At 39.2% G+C, this 24,860-nt stretch overlaps 1 protein-coding gene across 1 annotated transcript in view; it reads left to right on the top strand.

Moving 5' to 3' along the window:
* The window catches only part of LOC117405822 (mitochondrial disaggregase), a 48,166-nt gene extending 34,933 nt beyond the window's left edge, over positions 1 to 13,233 (top strand). The window contains exons 8-16 of the mRNA XM_059028547.1: positions 3,691 to 3,768; positions 6,469 to 6,524; positions 7,016 to 7,060; positions 8,248 to 8,409; positions 10,777 to 10,933; positions 11,047 to 11,120; positions 11,337 to 11,456; positions 12,229 to 12,333; positions 12,725 to 13,233. Coding sequence (XP_058884530.1) covers positions 3,691 to 3,768; positions 6,469 to 6,524; positions 7,016 to 7,060; positions 8,248 to 8,409; positions 10,777 to 10,933; positions 11,047 to 11,120; positions 11,337 to 11,456; positions 12,229 to 12,333; positions 12,725 to 12,967 — 1,040 coding nt within the window. The 3' untranslated portion in view covers positions 12,968 to 13,233. The remainder of the gene's footprint in view (positions 1 to 3,690; positions 3,769 to 6,468; positions 6,525 to 7,015; positions 7,061 to 8,247; positions 8,410 to 10,776; positions 10,934 to 11,046; positions 11,121 to 11,336; positions 11,457 to 12,228; positions 12,334 to 12,724) is intronic.
* The last annotated feature ends 11,627 nt before the right edge of the window (positions 13,234 to 24,860 follow it).

Below are 24,860 nucleotides of genomic sequence, written 5' to 3' on the forward strand. Positions count from 1 at the left end.
CAGGGTGAAAGCCAATGTCCATATCAAGGACTTTTCCACTGTGTCCCTCTCTTGCAGTAGGTTCTTCTAGTACTGAGATGCCTGCACTGCAGAAACACCATTTTGACAGAAAGTGTGTGTGTGTGGGGGGGGGGACTGATTTGATAAATGGACAGTTATTGCATTCGCAAATTGGCCAAAACAAATTTCAACCACATCACTCGCTGATAAAGGCAGAGCTTATTGATTCCTCCAAAGTAATACAGTGAATATATCAGCTCAATCAGAGAAATGAATGGTAGCACCTTTTACAATGAAAGGAGGGGGGCTTAGATTATTTTAGGACAAGTACCCATTTCCACACCACTGTCCATCACTCTTACCACTTTGCAACATAAATCCACTACCACTCTACACTGAAGTGATTTAACCAGCCTGAACTGTAAGGCATCCATTTTTAAGTTACGTAATTAATTAAATCAGCTGCTTAATTCTGTCATGAAAAAGCCTTCATGCTATAACCACAGAGCAACTCAAACCTTCCACTCTGCAGTCCAGTAGTACTCTAACCACTGAGCTACTCCAGCCCACCAGTTTCCACACTGCAGCCCATCCCTCCATCCAGTAATTGCTGTTCCTATCCAGTCATGCCCTGGAGCTGTCTGTCAACCAGTTCATTGAGTTCCAGAGAAAGGCTCAGCTTTCTGATTTTAAACTATTGAAAGGGGTGTGGCATCACTTCTTAATATCCTCCACAGGGCTGACACAGAAGGGCAGATTGATCTCCATTTAGCTTTCGAGGGCTAAAAGTTATTGAAAACCATTATGCTATTCTAATTTTATTAAGTGTCCTTTGCCCCAGGAGCAGTGGAATTGAGTTTGGATGGATGTTGGTGGAGGTGGGGTGGGGGAGGGGAGCGGTCCCTCTCGTATACCTCACAGTTCAGATTCAAAAGATCATCCCCACAGGGCACCGTGCTCTTCCTGAAAACATGCTGACGAGTTTGACTTCTTTATCATTTCTGTTAATTGTGGATTTGAATGTCTTGTCAAGTGAATGCTATGGTTTTTCTGTTGGACCACTGATCTGCATTGTCCTAATTATCTTTGAGTGAATTTCTGGGGATGATGAAAGTTTCCAGTTTCACAGCACTGATAATCGAAGGTCCTTTGATTATCCACTTGACAGGTACAGCACGTGTGCAGTGACAGGTGGACGCCACTCAAACACTACCTCAATGTGTGTGTCAGTTGGTGGAAGAATTTGACTTCACTACCCTGAAATAAAAAAAACACTTGGATTTTTAATTTGTTTCCAGTACAATTTCATGCATAACTATCAAACACTCAATAGCGCTGAATTTGGAAATACTAAAAGAAACTGAATAAGTTCATTGATAGACATTTTGACTAGAAGTCTTTTTCAGTGTCTTCAAAATGACATTGAAAAAGACTTGAAGTTGAAGCGTTTGTCACTAAATTTCTTAACTTTCATTTAGAATTCCATTATGAGTTGTACATTCTGTTTTTAGTACAAGTACAAAAAATAAAAGATATCAACAAGGATACATTTGATTTAGCTAAATGTACTTTTAGTGTAAAATATTAGGATATTCACCTGCTACAGTGGCACCTTTCTTCATTTGAGCTCACTTGTATACATGTTTTGTAAATATAGGGTCATAAACTTAAACTTAAAAATATTGCGTAACGAAATCAAGCAAATCTATCCTACGGTAATTTAGAATTTGTTTATTTGTTTGGTTCAGTATCTGATCTGTGTTCTTAATATGTTTTCTTTCATTTGAAACATCTCATAATATACAAGATCATAGATATGTCTTTGTTGTTGTTGTTGAAGAGGCTATAGTCTAAGGATAATAGTGCCGTATTTATAATTCATCCCAGCATGTGTCATTCACCTGTATGCCAGTTTCAACCGTGCAAGAATGCACAGCATGTGTTAGATGGAATTCTAACTGGGGGAAAAAAAAATATTAGGGGCTCTAATGGGAGCAGGGCACCATGGAGGAGATGGCTGCTCTATACCTTCATCTCGGTCACTTAAAGCAGTAGTTTTTGTATTGAACAGCAGAGGGAAAGCCGTTTGTGATTAAAGTAAGAGATTCTACTAAGAAGTTTTCACCGGGCCACTTTGAGGATACACACATTACAACTGGGCATGTTAAAACATACCTGACTGATTTGTAATTTGTATATTGCAATACACTGTGCCCATCTCCTTCCGAGAACATGACAAATAAAGAAGTCAAGACGACTTGTCAGTATTTTATAGACCTTCATAAGAGCTTACCTGCTTTATTTGTAAATAAAGATACGCTCACAACACCTTTGAAGATATATTGCTGCGCAATCCCTATTGTTCATAAAATACCTCTCAGGGACATCCGTAAGCACTCAAGGAACTGTGAGCAAAACCTAAATAATGAAACACACCACACTGAAATCAAATCAGTGACCCAGACGTGACACGTTTCATATTCCAGTGACAATACTATAGGCCAACCCACCCACCACAACCTTTGAGGATATTCCTGCCCTCTACACAGGATCCTCCAGCCACTCTGACCAATGTACACTTGAAACTGGGCCCAGTCACCATTGTCTCCTCAATAAACCTTAACATGACTAATTCAGATTTCACTACAGCAAGCCTCTGAAATAAAGCGCTACATTGTCCCAGAGGTGGCATATGTTAAGCAGTCAATGAAAACCGAAGTTACATTCAGTACAAACACGATATTATTATCCACAGTAAGGAAGGCAGTCAGCTGCAAGAGAGGATTGTGACAAAGTAGAAGAAAAAGGCATAACTGTCGGTCTTCATTGGCTGGTTTCACAGACCCTGGTTAGCACTAATCCTGAACTACCTAATGTTACCATAGGTAAGGTAGTCCGGGAATAGTGTTAATCTGGGTCTGTGAAACTCACCGAATATTTGTAAAAAAACCTATCCTGTTAAAATGCTTACTGATGCTTCTGCCAAGCGAACTCCTACTATGTCTTAAAATCTGCATGCGTCAGGGATGCTATTTGCGTATCGTTAAGTGTGTACTACATATTGCAAGTGGTTTATTTGTAAAAAATAGTAATAATATTCGCCCCAACACCTTTTGAGGGTCAGTTTTTTTTTATCTTCTAGACTGCATTATTACTTGCTTTATTTATATGTAGAAACATTAACATTTCAAACTAATACATTTTGCAAGGGATCTGATATAAAGCACATAAACCACAGCCTTTCACCTTGTGTCAAATAAAACAGACAATATATCTTTAAAGCAACCAAAAAACAAATTGTGGTTGGCAGCGGTACAGATCTAAGTGCCTCTGTGATTTTATTTCTTTTTTGTTTTCGTGTTTTTGTTCCCCTTTACCCTGCCATTGCTGCCCTGTGCTTTTTTTCCAAGTTGGTTGCCAGGACAACGCAGCGTTATCCGAACCCTTCTCCCCGGGCTGCTCTCCTGGATCCATGCTAACTCGATTTGGTTTCTCCAGCGCCGGGCTGGCTAATGAAATTACGGCAGGCTAATGGTCCGAATGACTGAGAGTGGAGGCAGAAAGCAGTCAGAACATCATGTAGACTCTGCGATAATTATCCGCGCTCCTGTGTCATTGATGTATTCAGTTATTGAGGGCTGTTTTTTTGTGTTTCTGATCCTGTCTCTCTCTCTCTCTCTTTCCTGGCAGCCATCCGGAGAAAGGAGAACGGCTGGTACGACGAAGAGCATCCCTTAGTCTTCCTTTTCCTGGGGTCATCTGGAATTGGTAACTTGGATTAACCACCCAGCTCTCTGACACCGTTAATTTATTTCAGCTATAATGTATTTATTTGTGGATTTATTAACTGCCTGCTACATGACTAATACTAAGCAGTAGGCCCAATTCAGCTCCTGTTTTAGGAACCTATTTTTAACAAGTGCATTTACGTAAGGAATAAAACAATTCTAATGGTATAAATCTATCAAGTAACAGCACAGTTTTTATTGCAACAGAACTATTAGTGGCGTGAATAAAATGTTGTGCTATAGAGTTGAAACATTACATTCCCTAGTTCATCTCAACAAGTTTGCCGCGTTTCATGAAGATCTGTCTTCATTTACTGCATGTTTTGATTCTTCAACAAGGAGAACAGGAATTACAAGACCAATAGCAAAAACAATGTCCAATCTTTGACTGATTATTTGTCCTAATCTGTCAACAGATTGTAAAATTGTGTTTTGCGCATGGTGTTAGTGTCTAGGTCTGAACAGAAACATGAATTGAATTGCATTTAGACAATCTTAGTTTTCCAATAAGGTTCGGTCGTGGTAGTTGACTCATGGTAGTTTCTCAGCCTATAAGAACTATTGTTCTTTTGATTTTGTACTTGCTTCAAATAAAGCCCCAAATTACTGTTTTTTAGAAACTAAAAACAAAAAAAAAATCTAAAATTGCTCAACAATGTCCGTCATTAGTATTTTCAATTCAGGGTCGATTTTAACACTTTACAAGGGGGAGAATATCTGTCCAATTTTTATTTTGTCGGATGTTTTTTTTACAGGAATCGATATCCCCAAACTATTAGTTGTCATTGTTTTTCTCTTTTTTCAACTGTTACCTAGGAAGTCACTTGAAATAAAACATCTCTTTTTGTTGAGTCCTGTAAAATACATGAAAAACACAAGCATCTCCATCACACATATCATACACAACATCCATTTTAATGAATTACCGATAAGAGATTAACAGTACTGTATGTCATTAGAATAACAAATTCCTTTACATCATCCTAAATCCTTTGTTTAGATTACAGCAGAGGTATCGGCCTCTAAATTTTAACTCTTTAAATTTTAACAAGAGAGCGAAATAACTAAATGTTCTTTTACCAATTTCTGTATCTAAATTACTTGATTTAAGAGAGAGTTCCTTGCCTCCATCACACACACACACACACTTCCAGTAACTGTTCTGAAAGCTAGCCAGCATGAACAGTACTTCACATGCTGCTGCTTTAGTTGGACAACATCGATAACACACAATACTGGAAATGATTTCAGTCCATTAACACTACAGTTATGTGTCAAGGAGATACTAAACATACTGAAACACCTGACAACCTAGGCCTGATATGAGCCCTCTGTAAAAGTAAGCTAAAGCTTCCAATGTGGAGATACAGCTTTGAAAGAAAGCATGTCAGGGAACTGCATGATGAATGAATGAATCAAGTAAGGGGAAAACCATTTACACAATAGTGTCTTATATACCTGGTATGTTTTTTTTGTCCAAATGCTGGAGGTGACAGAAATAAGGAAGATAGAAACAGGTGAATGGGTGGACACACACACACGCACACACACACACACACACTCTGTGCCTCAAAGGGTTAATTGTTTCCCCAGCTTGTTAAGCTGTTTGTTTGTACTGGGAGGCACAAAAATTATGGAAATTGCCAGGCTTTCATATTCTCCTTGCCTGCAGCGACTTGTGCGCAACCTGCCAGAGAATATGAATATTTAACAGCTAGGCAACAGTAAGCCTCTTTCCCTATATGTATATTAAAATTTATAAGGAGAATATTTTACATTTACTGTTCTGCAGAACAGCTCTGTGACAGAACTGAAGGCTCTGTGACTGATAGCCTCTTCATTACAGCAGTCCTGGCAGGGAGCAGTATCCTTCAGTGCAGTCTGGGCTCACTTCACTTCTGCATATAAAAATTGGCATGCTCATGCAGTAACTACATTTGCAGTAGTGCAAAAGAAGAAGCAGGCTTGGATGCTGTGTTACTTTCTTATTCTTTCCTATCTTTACCGCTAAACTGGGGTATGTTTGTGTGTGATTTTTTTTAAGAGGGCTCTGTGAGATGTCAAGACAAGTCAGAGACAGGTCAATAGGCACTCGCTGTGACATACTGCACATTGAACATCTACAGCTATTTTATAAAGACCCTTTCAGATAGTCATCGTGCTGCCTTCAAACTGCACATGAAAGAGTAACAGAGGACTGTGTGACTTTTATGATGTTTTCTGTACATGCTGCAGCTGCCACCATTCAATTATGTAATGTTGCAATTGTAATTTAGCTCTTTCAGTATCGGTAGTACAGTGCAAAAAAACAACCCTACTGAACCAATTGTATAGTGTCTTGTATGGGGGGTGGAATCATAAATTGTCACAAGGTCAAGTTTGCTAGTCTGCTGTGTTGAGTGGTGTGTGAAGACACTGCTCTTAGTGTATATAGTAGGTCCTTTTGAGAACTTTGATTAGATATTGATGACATAATAAGGTCTATAGAAAGAAAGGGCTCTCTTCACAATATGAACATTCTCTGAGGTTAATCAGATCTTTGAAAAATGAGAATAAGTTCACAAACCCTCTCTAAAATAGTTCAAAAGGGTTTTGTGAACTGAAACTTGATTTGATTGATCAAAATCCTTAAAGTGCATGTGGCCTACTGAATACTATGTCTTTTTATTTTTCCCCTCAGGTAAAACAGAACTAGCGAAGCAGGTGGCCAGGTACATGCACAAGGATGCCAAAAAGGTATGGAACTCCACAAGCCCCTGCATTTAATGATTTAATACCAGATCCCAAGAACTACTTCCCAGCAAACCTGATCTAGAAAGATCATTTTGTTACAGGGAATTCTAGGTTAGGCCCATAATTGTCCAGATTTTAGTTATACCACCAAATATATACAGTGTATGTGTTGGAACGGTCTGAATTCAAGCTGGCTGTAGTGGATCTTTCGTCCAAGTGCTAACTGAATGACTCTTAAACTCAAATCTAGCCAGCAACACCCCTGTTTAAAGACAGTTTGCTTATTGAACACTAGGGGACACCCAGTTAAAACCAAGCCTAATGCTAACTGAACTCTGAACAGTAACACTGCCTAAAAAACCCTGGGTGAATGTTCTGTGACCTGTTTACCTTGTGCAGTGTTTTCAGCATGTCAGTGCTGTGGAGGTGTACATCATTGGGTGGAGTGGTCCAGTTTTCCCACTGGGGATTATCACTGTGTTTATATTTTTCAGGGTTTCATCCGAATGGACATGTCAGAATTCCAAGACAAACATGAAGTTAGTAATAAATTCTAGATCCTCTTTGTTGCTCCTACTTCTGTAATTTTATATTTATTTACAATCCAGCATTTGTTGTTAAATTGTTTGAACCAACTACTAACTCACAATGGAGTCAGTTTATTACTCACCTTACTGCATTTACAATTATCAGTTTTCTTTACTTTCCTATATATATATATATTTTGAATTCTCTTTTATTAACTTGAAATTGCCTAAATAATACAAAACATTTACTTAGCAACAGTTATATCCTCCATAATTGTAAAAAATGTTGTTTAAAATAAATGTGGTTATTGAAATAAAACAATGTTAATGGGTCTGCAGTCGGTAGCTATCCAACAGCACTGGTTATACTTACAGTATTGTACTGAGCTTGATTCATGGGCTTGCAGTGATCCTGAATTTCTGAAGGAGTACTCTGTCGAAGCTAACGGGTTTCATTTGTTGTTGTATTGTTGTTGTCTGCAGCAAAAGTACGACTAGAAAGTGTATTCTGAAAAGTGAAAGCATGTTTAGCACGCAGGTGGTACAGCAGACTAGATGCACTTCTGTGATACTGGAGCTCACTTTACAAGTAACCCTCTTTCTATCCAATGAACTGTCAGAATTAATAAAAAAAAACAAAAAACAACGTCCCATTCACAAGTCCTTGAGTGCTTTGCTACATAATGCGGTTCTGTGACTAATTTTATATTCAAACGATGACTACACTCATTCAATCCTGGCATGCACTTGAGTGTATTAAAATGGTGCTGCAGGAAATGAATTACGGTATGCAAAGAGGGTCAAGACAGAGGAGTAAGATTAACTTGCGTTAAAAAAAATTATCTCCAAAAAAATTAACGTATTAATCACAGAAGTTAACTGCGATGTAATTGACAGCCCTAATATAATATATCAGTATTTATCTGTCTTGTCTATTTGTCTTTCCAAGTTGATCTTCCCATAATTGTCTTTTTTGAATTCTTAAAAGTAAAGCAGGGATAACACAAACCATGGCAGTGTTAGCTATCCCTTATTGCGAGAGTGCCTCATCACTGCATGGTGGTGAGAGGCTAGTGCTTTAACCCAGTGCTCCACATACAGTATCTGCTTACAAGTTATTTTTTGTTCTATTTGGTTTTCTGCTTGTTTTCATCCTTGATTCCCCTGTTACCTGTTTCTCCCCTGGCTGCTCGCTCCAGGTGGCCAAGTTTATCGGCTCCCCGCCAGGCTACGTGGGCCACGAAGAAGGGGGTCAGTTGACCAAGAAGCTGAAGCAGTGTCCAAACGCAGTGGTGCTGTTTGACGAGGTGGACAAGGCCCATCCAGACGTTCTCACAGTCATGCTGCAGCTCTTCGATGAGGTACAGCGCAGACACAAAGACAGCAGAGGTTCTGATTTAGCCACGGTGTAAACGATTTCTAGGAGACAAAAAGTCCGTATTCGAAGGGATCCAGGTGTGGAGCAGAAACAGCTGTTGAACAAATCGGTTTCGTTTACAAAAATAGACAAGACAGCAGATCTGACCCACTTTGTTCCAGTGCTAGTAGTAGACACTTGGCAGGTGTATATATATTATCCAAGACTGTACAAATGACTGATGCTTCATAAGGAACCATTCTGATAAACAGACCTTTCTCTGGATCTACGGACATTTTGGAGAAGGGTCACATATCCCACTAGAACAATGTAAACTTGTTGTAGACAAATCAGAGGCATCCTGGTTTCCCAGGTCTCTATTTATTCATAACCTTCATAATCACAAAGAGTTTTGCATAGTATCAAGAATATAATTAACCAGTCCACAATAACAAACTTTGTCATCCGTGTATATAATGGATGGTGAATTGAGCCTGATTGGTGCAGTTAATGGATGGGGGAAAAAAAACACATGGGTAGCAGGGTAGAGGGATGTTAGTGCCTCAGTGAGGTGCACATATTGTCAAGGGGCACTGTGCTTTTGAAGGTTCTGCCCTTGGAATTAGACATTAAACCCCACTATATTCTTTGTGGACATTAAAGATCCCAGGACACTAATGGAGAGCAGGACAGGGTTCACCCAGGTGCCCATGTCAAGTTCCAAAGGTCAGAGTCTGGCCTGGCTCAGATTTATTTGCCCTGGCAAATTTTAATTTAAAAACAGTCCTGAATTCCCAGTACCCTGATAAAACGTGATTGTGCATCCTTGGAAGCACATGTAACATCTCAGGATATGTATTCTGTGTAGGTGTTTTCAAAGCATCCTGTAGCATAAACTTGTCTTCATTTCAATAAATCAGATGATTTTCCCTTTCTTAGACCAGGTCAGCTGTTCTCATTCTTTAAAAATAAAATAATAAACAGAAAGAATCCGTCAAGATTTCTGAAAACCTCCCACTACCCCAAAACAAAGAGTTTCTAGAGACACTTAAATGGTCCTGGGTGCATCTCTCAAAGTGTACATGCCAGGGAATAACCGAGATATTGACATTGTTCCTCAGAGACGGTACATGGTGGAAAGTGTAATACAGAGTAATACAGCTGGTCCATAATCCGACACATGCTATCATAATGAAATGAATGCTGACAGCAGATGTAGAAACTAAACATCAATATCATAATTCTATGATGCCTGTTTACAACATTTACAGTGGACTCTAATTGTAATTGTACTAATTACTCATTTCTATATAAAATGTGACTTCTCTGTTTTGGAAATCCTGATGAAGGTGCATGGCACCGGAACCTTGATTTGACTTGTTCACTTTTTAACCTCGATGTTGCACAGATAAAAGTTCCAGATATTTTGGTGAACCAATCCTGAGAGCGGATACTCTTTGTTCTATGTTTATTTTATCCACCGTCGGATTCTAACAAGTGGTGCAAAGTACCTGGACTTCACAAAATATAAAAACGAAAAACATAAAACAGTTTTTAGTATGGTACCGATTCTGATCAGTACTCAAAACAGATCGCTAATATGAAGAAGACCTGCTCCCAACTGGTTCAGATTAAATAAGGGTGTGACAGCTAAGCATGAGCTAAAACAGCTAAGTGGGGAACGGAGGTGCTGACAGCTAAGGCAGGCCGTGCTGTGCCTCTGTACTCTGCTCTCTTCTGTTTCTATGACATCCACCTCGTCCTTGGAGAGCACTCCCTTAATAACAGAACATTTTAAGGATTAATAACACCACCTCTTCTTTTAAAGGTTGTGCATAGATCTTAAAAAATAAAAGGAAATGGGAAATCGATACCGCAGCGGCAGGCTTGCCAGACAGACGGGGTCGTGCCTAAGTATTAATCACAAGCAGCCAGAGAATAAGAGATTGTGAGATAAATAAAACCTGGGCAAGACTGTTGTTTAATATCACTACAGCTGTATTGACCTGAAGTGATTTATTTATAAATACAGAGCAGAGACTGTCATATACAGTACTGTATTGATTTAGCAAGACTTGGGGCAAAGGTTTTGTAAAAGATGTTGTGTGTTCTGTTTTATTTTAGGCACTTTTTGTTTATCATTTAATTTGCAGTACAGTAGAGATTTGCTGCCTGAATTCCTACAATGGTTAGTATTCAGGTGTTTCTAATAAGGTGTTTTGAACATCCTTGTACTCTGGTATTGTATTGTAAGGTGATCTCAGTTTAATAATCAGATGACTGATGCGTCTGTGTGTCTGTATTTATTAGTAATACATCGCATTTACAATAGCACCAGCATTTAAACAAAGGACTTTCTCACCCTTCCTAGGGCAGGCTGACGGATGGTAAAGGGAAAACCATTGAATGTAAAGATGCCATCTTCATCATGACGTCGAATGTGGCGAGTGATGAGATCGCTCAACATGCATTGCAGCTGAGGCAGGAGGTCCAGGAGCTGAGCAGAAGGAGGATAGCGGAGAATCTAGGTGAGCTGTCAACATGCTGTATTTCACTCGAAACGTCACGAAGTTCACCATTTACAGCACTGTTTCACTGTGCGGCATTTACCACAATTTGACTTTCGTTTTCTTTTGTGTAGATGATGTTCAGATTGGTGACAAAATCACCATATCGAAACAGTTCAAGGAGAAGGTCATTCGTCCCATATTGAAGGTAAGTACTGGCTTTAACATTGTTTATTTGTTAATCTCTTAGATATTTCTAAAGTGGCAGCTTTATTGAAAGAAAGACCAAGACTGGAGAATGTGACACTAAGATTTTCCATAAATGTTGATCATTGCTTTACAAATGGTGCTGTTCTTCTGTCTATTCTGTGAACTGAATGATACTAACACCAACATCGTGGGTCACCTCTTTTCCTGTTCCCAGGCTCATTTCCGGAGGGATGAGTTTTTAGGTCGGATCAACGAGATTGTTTACTTCCTGCCATTCTGCCACTCTGAACTGATCCAGCTGGTCAACAAGGAGTTGAACTTCTGGGCAAAAAAGGTAAAGGGCTTTTAGTAACTTAGCAACTAGCATCTCTAGCAACTAGCTTGCTAGAGATGAAGACCCAATTTCATGACTGCTAAACAACGTGCGTGTATAAACACCTTCAGATTCAGATTCAGTATTTTGTTGTTGTTGTTTTTCTTTTTTTACTTCCCTTAATTTATTTTGAAAGCCGTCTCCTGGCAGAAAAATGAACAGCTTTAGTTTATATATACACACACACAGGTAGAGCACAGCACACAGTCACTCCTAAAGAATCAAGAAGTACAGTTAACATATTTATTCACTGGTGAAATATAATTCAAAGTTGCTGCAATATGTCCACTGTTTTGTCATTTCAAAAAAAGAAATTATATATATATATTTTTTTTTAATTTAAAGCTACAGTGTGCAGTGCAAAAGCACATGAAAAAACACATTTGTAGGTGAAAAACGCTAGAATAAAAGTTGCTACATTTAAAAAATATATAAACCTTTTTCGGTCCACTAAAATAAATGGCTTTACAGAGTCTCTGCAAGTAAGAAATTGGCGTGTCCAGAGTGAAAAACACAACACGAAATAATGAGTTAACGCAGCATCTAAAGTAGCACTATAGCATTAAACTGTTCAATACCAAAAAATGCCTAAGTTACAAGCTCTTGTTTTTTTTTTTTATATTCATGTAAGCTGTGAAATTTCCCCTCAGGCATTAATGCAAGGAACTAGATCAAGGGTTTTATAAATAGAAATGTGTCCTGAACTAAGCGTCGTTCCTGTGCCCCCTCACAGGCGAAGCAGAGACACAACATCACCCTGCTGTGGGACCGGGAGGTGATGGATGTGCTAGCAGGGGGATACAACCTTCACTACGGGGCGCGCTCCATCAAACACGAGGTATCCAGGAAGAAGGGGGCTGGGCTGGGGTAGAGGTGAGAGAGAGGCTCTATGAAGCCACTGGGTTCCAGTTGAAAGTGTTGAAATCAGTTCTGTTAATTTCAATCTAACCACTTTGACTTTGGACAACCCCTGTTAGGATAGAAGTTGGCTCACAACAAGGATTCATTGATTAAAATACCAGGGGGATACTAGAGGTATGTGAGGGAGTTTATAAGCAGGAATTATCCAAAGAAAGGTTATACAGTTGATTATTTCATAAGCTTACACTATTGGCAAAATCAGATGTGATAGGGTGCTCTTTGATTGTTAATGATTTTATAATGTAGCAATAAACCTAAAAAGATATTTAAAACTTCATTCTGGATAAATAACCCCCTCTGCTCTTTAGGTGGAACGGCGAGTTGTGAACCAATTAGCTGCTGCACATGAGCAGGAGCTCCTCCCCCACGGCTGCACGCTCCGCCTCTCCGTCGATGAGAGTGACCGCTGTGGCCTGTGGGGTGGGGGGGACAGCGAGAGGGAGGCCCGGAGCCCAGCCCTGCGTCTGGAGATTGTGGGAGAGGACAGTACTGCCCGCAAACTGGACATCAGGCCCCCACTCATCCCAGAGGAACTGGCCTTCTCTCTCTGACCTCCTCCCCTACACCACAGCCGGGGAGCCACATCACATCGTCAAGGCCACGAATGCATGAACAGCAGTTTATAATTGTCTTGTGAGGAAAGTAATACATAGAACACAGAATACCAGTTTGGAATGCATTCCAGTCTTCATCAAGGGGGGTTCTGGTGACATCACCACAACAGCTCTGCTTTAATGGTTTGTCACAAGGATCATCATTCGGAATTATAAGAGTGTAATACGTTGAAGTTATTTAAACAAAAAATATGAAAACTTTATTTTGTATTTAAATTCTTGCACTTATTCATGTGTTACAGCAAGGGTTTCTGGTTACATTCTTGAAGATTTTTGGGTAGTAGAAATGTGGCTTTATCAGGTAAAATCCACACATCAGAACGCCTAATATTAAATAATTACTGGGTAAAACATGGGGGTCATTTTGAGTTTTTTAATGCTTTTCTAAATGTGGTTTGCCATTTACAGGGGTCGGGGCATTCAAACTGTAAGTGAGGGTGCAGCAAAGAATACAGAAATACATGTTTTGTGAAGAAATGTGAGAAAATATTTCAACTAACTTATGTGATCTCACCCAGGATAAATATTCAGGCATAAGCCTGAGTATTAAACAACAATTGAAAGGGGGATCAAGATCTGAATGAATTACAAGCATTCAGGCTTATGCATATTCTCGTGGTTATGGATATTCTACTCCCATTAGAATTCTATATATTCCATGTGTGGACAATCCTGCAATTTGCTTCAGTTTTTTTTTCTGTAGGTCAGTAAAATCTCATTACAATTGCATATCCTGGTATGTATTGCAACTAGTGAGATCTTCTTTTATTTATTATCCTACTGAAATAAAATCGCGAACAGAAAATAGGTTGGATGTTTCAGCTTAAAAGAAAGGAACATTATCTCAATATATACAGTACAGTATCAAATACAATGTTCAAATGACTGAAACTGTGCATTGCTGTCTTTTTTTCTATCAAAAGGAATCAATAAAATACTGTCACTAGCTTGGATTGGGTAACAACACAGAACAACACTGTGCAAAGCTGGAATCAAACAGTGAGCTGAATATCAACTGTGTGCGTTCTTTCATAACTTGCTCATTATTTTTCTGTAAATGTACAGTATTGTACATCATTCTCCCAATATAGCAAATGAGAGCGAGCTGGGAGTATAAGCAAAGTCCATGGTGCACCTACAGTTATACTTCATATTAACAGAATGCTGGGGTGTTAATCAGGATACAGCAAAATGGTACAAAGCGACAACACGTCATAGGACATAAAATATTACAGAACACATCTTTTTCATTTCATGACGGACAGGATCACATGCAGTTCAATGGACTTAGCGTTCATGGATAGAAGGTACAGGCAAAGTGCTTGTAGTGCTGCTTTCATGACAAGTATCCAGGCAGGCAACAGTCGAATCACACAGTGACATGCGCAGTTACGAGGTTGCATGCAAATTACCTCACATGTTTATGAATCACAGTGATCGTGAAGGTGCTGGTCTCTACAGTGAATGTACTGCAGACTGTCCATTTGGCCTCCTCCTGTCTGATGGTGGATTTTAAGACATGGACTCCTGCCAGCTAGGAACTGAGCCGAGACTCAACTGAGCCCAGTGAGGAAGGTTTCCATTGCAGATACAAAGACACCAAGCCCCCAACCAGCCATTAACATGTGAAGGGACCAGCTGTCTGAGGTCTTTCCAGACGGCAGGTTGTATATCAGAGATCTCAAGTAGTGACCGATTCTATTGGTGTAAATGTGCACTTCCGCTGCTTTGAACCCCGTTGCATATCATATGATCAAATGTATCTATCATGTATATCGGTGATGTTGGAAAGCTCCAAAGTAATTCCAGGCATCTTAGGCCTGTCGTCCGTGTGCTGTCTTTAAAAAGACATTGACACGTCATTTTTCAAAGCAGGCAAAGTTTTTTTTTTGTCAGGTTGAACACCACAACAAAAAGAATGGAAAACTCAAACACAGGAAGACTTGCATGAACTGTTGGTTGTGTTGTTTTCCATCACCTGGGAACACAAACGGCTGATTTCTCAATCATGTTTGAGTGTTACTCCCCCCAGCTTGGTTTTGGAGTGATCTATGGTGACAGTGTAGTCCTAGTTCATCTGAGACGTGCACTATTGGGATTAGCTCACGCAGTAACTTTGCAAGAAGTCTGCCCTATTATCATTAATTCAGTGTATGGAAATAAGTTGTACAAAAATGATATAGGGACATATCATACAGGGACCGGTTGTGTTGTGTGGTGAGGAGTTATTTTTCCTAGACTGCACTCACAGCATGTCATTTTGAGGGAAGCCCCCATCAGAGGTCTGTAGTATTGAAGACGTTAACCCCCTGTGTGCCAAAGCCAGCACAGCTGTTGGTGCAGGAACTTTACACTACAGACCAGGGAAGCACAGTACTGCTCCTCTGCTATGGGAAATCCTACAGTAAAAGAGGAAAAGCATTATCTTACTGTATCGTGGTTGTGTCGTTTATTTATACAGAAACAAGATTACATGGTCTTATTGATATTCCCGTTGTTGGCTCCTTATAACTGTGGAGTGAAAGCATTTTACAAATTGAGCCACTTGATGCTATATTTCTGGTTTGTGGGTGTCTGGTTCTTGACCATATCAAGATTTGATTGAGATTTATTATCAAGCCCAGTGGTCACTTAGACATGCATTGACACTTTATTCAACCATATGTGACCTTTTGGGGCTGACATAAAGGTGCTATATTAACTGTTTGAGATTATTTTGGTTCAGCCCCAGCACAAAAAGAGGCTAAATAACAAGACGCACATGTAACATTTTGATTAAAACTTACAAATGTATATTTACCAATCATGTCTACAAGTAACATGGAATTGTAATACCTCAGAATGTTCTACCTATGCCAGTAGTTTTGGAATGTTTGTGAATGAAGACTCTTAATTGAGTGAGAGGACAATGACGATTTCTAATCTGTAATATAACTCCAAAAACAGCATTTCCCTTTTCTCATGGTTATACTATGCATTTCCCATGATTTGACATACGTTGTTTTGCTTTACCATACCTCCGTGCTTTAGAATGCTTTGACAGTGGTATATTTTTACTATGGTGTGTGGCAGGGAGATTACCGGGTTGTTGTGGGGCACTGTGGGAAAGCGTAATAAGCGTGTCAGAAAAAATGTCGGACATGTGTATGAGCAAGAACAGGGGGGAGGAGAGGGGAATGCAGGAAAGCACATTCCTTCTTTTCCCAGCTTCATTCCATACATATGTAGAACAAGGATTCTTCCTGTAGAGCTGAATTAGCATTGAAAAGACATGCATTCCCTGAGCCCTCCCACAGCCTGGCCTGGACCCCCCAGGTGCAAACAGACACACACACACCCAGCCAAGGACCAGTTTATTAATACAGGACATCCCTGGTGATCAACAACAGACTTTACTGTATTTTTCCTAGTCAAGTCCTAAGAGTCTTCCATTAAAGACAAGAAAGGCTACAACACATATTTCTATGGTTTTCCTAATGAAAGGCCTGAACAAAAACGTTTTTTAGCTTTAAAACGATCAATATTGAAAATTTATTATTTAAAAAAAAAAACCTAAATATTAAGTTTATTTTATGACCATATGGATTTTCACAATCTCGTTCAACTAATCGGGTGAAATATTAGCCATTTATTCTGTGTTTAAGATGCATTGTTGGTGTGTTTTCACAATTGAATGTCAGTGTATTCTGAGAATTACATTGGTTGCTCCACAGCTCTAAAAAGATAAGGGACAGTTCTCACATAGCAGTAGCTTGCCAGGAAAAGCACTTTCTTCCTTGCTAATGCTTTATGAGTACAGCCCTAGGAAGGTCCCTTCTCCTTTATTCTGGGTAATAAGATTTCCGAGCCTAAGTCATTTATTAAAATGGCGTTATGTTCCTCCTTATCCCTAGACTGTCATATAAACAACATGCCAGGAATGGCTTTTTAGTGTGCCTCCTTGATTTATTCCTGACTGCTATGATGATCCATGTCTTCCTTCTATCTGTAACAGGCTAGACATCTGTAATTTGGTACTAATGGCTCTACCTCAAAGCAGTTTACAGAGATTGGACTTGGCACAAAAAGCAGCTGCGCAAGAACAGAGAAATATGATCACGTCTCCCTGATTCGGTCTGATCTGCACTGTCTTGCCATTAAACAGCATATTGATTTCAAAGTTTTACTCTTGGTTTCTATCTGCCTCAAAATTTGAAATACATTTTCTTCACCTCGAAAAACATGGGGTCGAAAGTGGCTCACCTAGTAAAACACGCTGCCATTTGGAGTTCAGCATGGTTGAATTCCGACTTACAGCACTTCAATGGCATTCGCAAGTCACCTTTGGCTTTCCGCTTCATCAACCACTAGTGGTTATCAGCTGCCAAGTCCAGGTGGAATCTTCTCAGGCACAGCCCCTGCCTCCATGTTTCAATAGCTCAGTAACATCCATTGCTTGGGGTTGGCATGTGAACCAAGCCAATTGTCTTGACAACAGGAACGGAGGTCCTCTTCTGAGCTTCAGTCCTCCTGATCAGTAGGTCAATTGCAACGCCACGGCTATTTTCCAATTGGGCATTTCAATTTGGGTAGAACAGCTACCATTTCTTTCCTTTTACAAGATATCCCACAAGCCCCTGCAATACCACCACACCGTCTGGTTCTCTGCTGCTGTCTGCTTTTCCTATGACTATGACTCACATTATTTCCATGCCTCTGCAACTCTTCGTATGAAAAAAGTGAAAATACATGCAGAGATTATACTGTTCACTTTTCTTAATAAAAACTACTCTATATATATATATATATATATATATATATATATATATATATATATATATATATATATAGAGTAGTTTTTATTAAGAAAAGTGAACAGTATAATCTCTGCATGTATTTTCACTTTTTTCATACTTTTTTATACACACACACACATACACGTTTACCATACCATGTCTCTTTTATATTGTAATACATCTCAGATAAGATTTACTGGAATTATTTAGTTAGCTCGATGTCCTTTAAGTGCAGGTCTACCCTGCAGACTGCATCTCTCAGGCAGGAGGTTAACCACTTTGACCCCTCCTGATTAGATGCAAATCCCACCTGCCTGTGTTATCTTACAGACAGGTCCCTTGGGAGCGCACCTGGATTTCAGGTGCTGTGCTCTCACTCAGTGCTCGTCCTGTGACGGCCCTCCAGAGATGACACAACATCGGCAGACACACAGCCTGCTAATGATGCAGCGCTAGGTGCTGTTTACCTTTTACACACGAGTGGGTTTGTCCACTCAAGAGCCTGTGGTCTGCAGGCAGATGGACTCAGGACCGGTGCCAGCCACACTTCTGCCTGTGTGAAGGTGTTAGAGGCCTCAGGGCAGCCGCAGCTGTCAATAGCTGAAGAGCGAGAGTCCCTTATCAGATTCTGCATCATTTCATTGTAAATAGAATTCTCTCAAACCTTTTAATGCTCCAGGTATGTTCTTAGCCCTACAGCATCACCCTTATAACGGTAGTTAATAATAGATTTGATTGTTGAATACTGTTTTTAAATAAAGGGTTTTTAAGTTGTTGTAAATGTGGCCCGTGTAAGTTTAATACAGTCTCTGAATGTGGTTGATATTCAGAGACTGTATTATCACATTCTTCCTGTCCCAAATTATTAGCATTGATAATTTATCAGCAATATTAATGATCCATTTTCAAATAGCCAGAATGAATGAATTAAATCTGTTGGATGGGCTCTTTGCTTGCAGCTACCATTTCTTTTACTTTTAATTCAGGTTTGGAATCCAATGTGTGGAATGTGTTGAACCGGATGCACGCCACTCACAAACACAAACAAGAATCCAGTAATAATGAGCATTGCTGCCATGAATGGATTGTCTAAATGCAGAGATGCATTTGTGTTAAATTGGCAAGGTAGGGTACAGATATATACATCAATCGCAGGACAGCTTTTACAGCCCACCCATTGAGAGTACTGTACAACACAAAACATATAGGTATATTCAGCAGTTGGACAAAAAATAGAAATGCCTGCCATATTGCATTATTACTATCGTGACTGTTGCTCACAATTAACAGTTTTGGGTACAGAAGCACCTGCCAACAGATGTATCTGTTGTGACGAGAAACAAGGATGTTTAGCTTTTATACTGCATATTACAAATGCAAGGATTACCATTTACACTAAAGTATGTGCTACATGAAGTAGGTGTTTCTGTTTTTTTTCCCAACCCCTAGCAGATATCATACAGTGGCACTGGTTTAGGAAACAATAGCAGGGAATAACCCTTTAAGGCAAAAACATCACAGAAGCTGACAGGGAGATTCAATTAGTAAAGTACATTTCAACCATGTGACTCACCATAATTCAGTTAGCCACCCACCAACCCCCCATACACACACACACACACACACACACATACACATATACACATGCATCCCCTCAATGATCCAAACCCAAAAGGGTTTAAACCTGTCTTCCTTGAAATATAGTGGGAGGGGGGATCAAAGATCCTGCCTGCTGTGCTCTTTATTGAGATCAGTTTTCGTGATCGAATTCAGAATAAATGTACTGAAAACAAACATGTTCTTAGAGAAGAGCCAATCCTTTGTTTACAGTTGGCCCGGGCAGTATTGGAGTGGGTATATTGTATTTATCATATTGCATTACTGGGGAAAATGTAATTCCAGTAATGAAAGTAAATAGTGAATTAAGTTATCATGAGAGTGAGGATGACTTCATTAAGGGCTGTCACCAGCAGTTTCAAAGATCTACTAAAATGAGAACGACTGGAGAAAAATAAAATCAGTAAAAGTTTACACCGGTTTGGTTTATCATGCTGGTCCCATTCTTATACTATGTATTTATCATGCTTTACCATGGCTTTGACTGTTCCTTACCAGGATCTCACAATGCTATACTACTCTTTATTACACACTGTGAGCTTGCATCATGGTATACCGCAGTAAGCTTTTCGAAGTCCTATGATGCACATATATACAATCTTCATGTATTGAATAAATAGGTATTATTTATAAATGTATTGAATAAATATGTATATGGAAAACAAATATTAGCTTTACTAGAGTTCTCTCCATGGTTGTTTGTTGTTTGGGGTATAACGCTGATCAAATCACTAAGTCTAACATCTATATTTGACATGCATATTTTTTACAATGTTTTAAAGCTTAATGTTTTAATAGTTGGCACATGTAATAAAGTCTAAAACGTTTACTCTACAAGCTGCAGCATTTGACACAAGTGAGGTGAAATGAAGTAATATCTTTTGATTCTTTGACAGTTTTGTAATTCAATTTTTCTTGCACTTTTGAAATCTCTTCCTGCTCGTATTCATACACATGCAAAAGACCAATGCATTCTAACTTCTCATGAGAAGCCTTTACAGACACACCCCATCTACATTTAATATTGGCACAGCACGTAATAAAAAACGATGCTACTGGATCCTCAGCAGTTAGAGTGATGGGTTGCAGTTGGAAGTGTATGAGTAGCTTAGTGGTCAGTGCGGGACTGCTAGTAGTGTGTAGACTAAGATGAGGTATGTATTAAAATATCATTCGACTAATATTACTAGACAATTATACACTGAATCAGAGATTTTAAATTGTTTTAAAATCAACACTTGATAGGTAGCCAGTCCAAAACGGCCAGCCCAGAACACACTTAATACACTGTGTTCTGACTGGATATGATACCTCTCTAAATGTGGGCTGCTAGGTTTCTGAAGTCTGAAATAATCATTCTTCCAGGAAGCCCTGAAAATAAATTGCAGTAATCTATTCAACAGAATGCACTGTTGAGGATCAGAATCTTTAGCATTGATTGGGGTCAACACTGGCTAAAATCTAGCTGTTTTTTTTTTCCTTAAGATTTTTGTCTCCTAGTTATTCCCAAAGGTAGGGGTGTGTGTGTGTGTGTGTGTGTGTGTGTGTGTGTGTGTGTGTGTGTGTGTGTGTGTGTGTGTGTGTGTGTGTGTGTGTGTGTGTGTGTGTGTGTGTGTGTGTGTGTGTGTGTGTGGTGTGTGTGTGTGTGTGTGTGTGTGTGTGTTCTTTATTCTATTAGAAACACAGAAAGGCACTCTTTGTATTGTAGTTAATATCTGTATTCGGATTATATTCATATACATGTATTATTATAATAAACATTTAAGTCAATATGTAGGATAAAGAGAAGGAGAGGTGATACATTTTATTGGACTAACTAAACAACAATTAATCACAAGTTTTCAAGACCTCAGAGGTCTCTTCTTCAGGTGAAAGTATTAGAAACTGCTGATTTATAGAACGATAGTTATAGATAGATACATAGATACGTGGCTTACGGCATAGATAGCTAGGTATAGCAATGAGCTGTTTGTTAAAGATAGATATATGTACTCAGTTTCTTCTGTGCTCTAGTGCATGTACGTGCCCAGTGACTGGTAAAATGACAGATTAGGTCCAAGACATAGCCATTAAGGAAAAATATATATATCTAAAAAAAAATCGACAGACACCGGGTGAAAAACCGAACAAACAAACAGATTGTACAGAATGAGGATTTAAAAAAATGACACCATGTTCACCCCAACTCGTTTCTTTTTCTTTTTTTTCTCTAAAGAAAAAAATCCATCTTCCCTAATTCGCGTCCTGCTTTGGGACAGCTCGCGTGGCAGATTGCTCCCTAATTAGTTTAGAGAAAACTTAATTCAATTAACTTTCCACAACTCCAGCGCTCTGACAGTTGGGCCTTCCTTTCAGAAAGACGGCCCAGATCCTCTGATCTAATTAACTTGTTTGGAGAAGCTGCCGTTTCTCTCCTGGACCATTTCAAGTTTAGCAGCTGGGGGGGAAGAGATGTAAATTTAACGGGGGCTTGTTTCTTAAAGGGTGCTGAGGTCAGGTTTTTATTCCTGCCTCGCATCTGGTTTAAATGGTCTTTTTTTTCTGTAAAGTCTAGGATTGAGGTTATATTCATTGCAAAGCCTCGCACATTTTATCCAGCTATTACAACACGTCATGCCAGCATATAAAACTGAATTGGACCGAAGCAGTAATGGTACATTTTCTTCACGTTCAGTATTTACAGTAAAATGAAAACAAAAACGTTTTCATAAATATATGTTAACTGATTGAGATAATTAAGCCTTGTTGTATAATTATCTATACAAATATATGTATCCCGCATAAAAACGAACAGCTAAACCTTTTCATAAATGCTGTTCATCAAACAGGTACGATGTTCCACTTACTTGTAAAAGTGCACGCATAGTTAGAATCAAATTAGGCACTTCTCTAATGAACATGCATTACAATAGATCTAATTGTTCTTTATTGTTGTTAGTTGCATAAAAATAATTATGCAAATTGGCTATGTAACGGTATTAAGCAAATTGCATATGCAATCATCTGGAAATCACATTTTGTCTCAACTATAACCAATAGGTGGTAATGTATTAGAGTCTGCTTTGTATTCTAAGCAAATAATAAGCAGTTGTCAATTTATGGAAGCCCACAACCTTATAGCAGCAAAATGTTCGTGAACTTTCCTGTCGTCATTAAATTGTGAGATGCAGGGCTCATCAATATTGCTACATTTTGGCGCGTGATTTTACTGGGGTTTAGTCTTGAAACGGCTTTCGTCGTGTATAACATTGCACCCTTAATCCCCTCAAAGTGAAAGTATCTCGTTGCGTCTGATCAGACTTTCAAATCCACTGCTGTCCAAGTGTTTGTCTTGAAAATGGGTCTTAATCCCGGCTCATTCCCTCTCTGAGGGACCTGAAAGGAAACAAGGGGGGTTTAACTTGGACTTTAACATTCATGGGCGATCAACGAAACGTTAATGACCTCCATTCAGATTCATGGAGTTTGGGTAAATAAAGGCGGGAACAAAAGTCAGGATGGGAGATTGACAGCCCCGGGAGAACATTAAATATCAATCAGGGAGGAACAGTGCCTGAGAAGGGCAGTTTGGGACCCACGTCACCCTCCTGCTAGTTTTATTTTTGGGACACACATTTATAAAAGCTTAATTCATGTTGTGCCATGCAGCCTGATATAGCCTAGAATATTGAACCTACTGGAACATCCCATGGGTTAATTGGTTTATTGTAGGTCCACCTTTTAAAACACGTTTATTAGACAGAGAACACCGACATATTGCAATAAATGTATGGGCCCGAGAGCAATGCTTAGTCTGAAGACACTTGGTCTTCCTTCTAATGAGGAATGTAGTGTGGAGTAGTGGTTAGGGCTCAGGGCTCTGGACTCTTGATCAGAGGGTTGTGGGGTCAATCCCAGGTAGAGGACACTGTTGCTGTACTCTTGAGCAAGATACTTTACCTAGTTTGCTCCAGTAAAAAAAAAAAAAAAAAAACAGCTGTCTAAATGGGTAATTGTATGTAAAAATAATGTGATATCTCGTAACAATTGTATTCTCCCTGAATAAGGGCGTCTGCTAAAAAAAAACAGCTGTCTAAATGGGTAATTGTATGTAAAAATAATGTGATATCTCGTAACAATTGTATTCTCCCTGAATAAGGGCGTCTGCTAAAAAAATTCATGTAAGGAATAGGCCACAGGTTTTATATGTATTGTAGTTTTAACTATTATTATACATTGTACTTGATTATACTTGGTTAATTATAACATTGAACCAGTCCAAAGTCATAGCGTTAGCTATAGCCGAAAAATTCAAACCGATACAGCAGTTATCTTTCAACAAACGTAATAATGAGATGATAGGCTATCTTCTTAAGACGCTGACTTCTTACACGACAGTTTGAGAACAGAGAGACACTGCGGCACATACATAATATTACCAATATAACATTAATTTGGTTATGGGCCGTCACTGATACACTAAGAATCATATAATTGGACATTACGCTGTAGACTACGATATATATTGTAATTTTTATTGATTGGTTGATTCGTTCAGGGGAAACTTGTATAGATAGTTGATTGTTTTTCCATTTGGAGTCATGAATTTGCGGCCATCATTTAAAGAATTGCCGATATATGTATGCACTGATTGATACATAGATCGGGACGAATTGTTGTGTGTGTGACAAGGGCAAGCTGCAGACTGCTAAGAAATCGAATGCGCCGGACGAACAGAGACTGTTACTGTGGATAGAAATGCAGATGTGCGCGGCTGACAGAACTAAGACCGATCTCATGTGAATGCAGATAGTATTAGACAAGGGGTATAAGGTAGCGGGACAGTGGAAGACGGATGTGTGGAAGCGGAGATACGTTGATGGATGGCTGGATGGGTATATAGATGGTGTAAATGGGATAAGGGATTCGAAATGAATGGAAGAGTGACAATCTGGGTAAAGAAAGGAGGTTCTGAATCGGGGGACGGGACAATATGTTCCCTGTCCCTAGGGCTGTCCCCTAAGTCACTCTGAGGAAGATGTAATGGGGTTAAGAAGGAGACATTTTGTCAGATAGAACTCCCCCCAAAGGAAAATTAAGTCTTATTCTCGGGTCAGAGCTGAAGTGATCCCCCGCCTTTACGTTTCTCCGTATTTCAAATGTCGATCTTTACAGCTATCACTTGAGGAATTTGATATTGTGTTAACCCGCAATTTATATGGGTTTAACTTATTCAAATTACTGATCCATTAAATACATATCTCTGTTTCTTTTAAAAAAAAAAAAAGTACATTACAGGGTAGCAGTGTGGAGTAGTGGTTAGGGCTCTGGACTCTTGACCAGAGAGTCGTAGGTTCAATCCCAGGTGGGGGACACTGCTGCTGTACTCTTCAGCAAGGGACTTTACCTAAATTGTTCCAGTAAAAACCCAACTGTATAAATGGGTAATTGTATGTAAA

The sequence above is a fragment of the Acipenser ruthenus genome, chromosome 8 (genome assembly GCF_902713425.1).
Source record: "Acipenser ruthenus chromosome 8, fAciRut3.2 maternal haplotype, whole genome shotgun sequence".
In the NCBI taxonomy this organism is placed as follows: Eukaryota; Metazoa; Chordata; class Actinopteri; order Acipenseriformes; family Acipenseridae; genus Acipenser; species Acipenser ruthenus.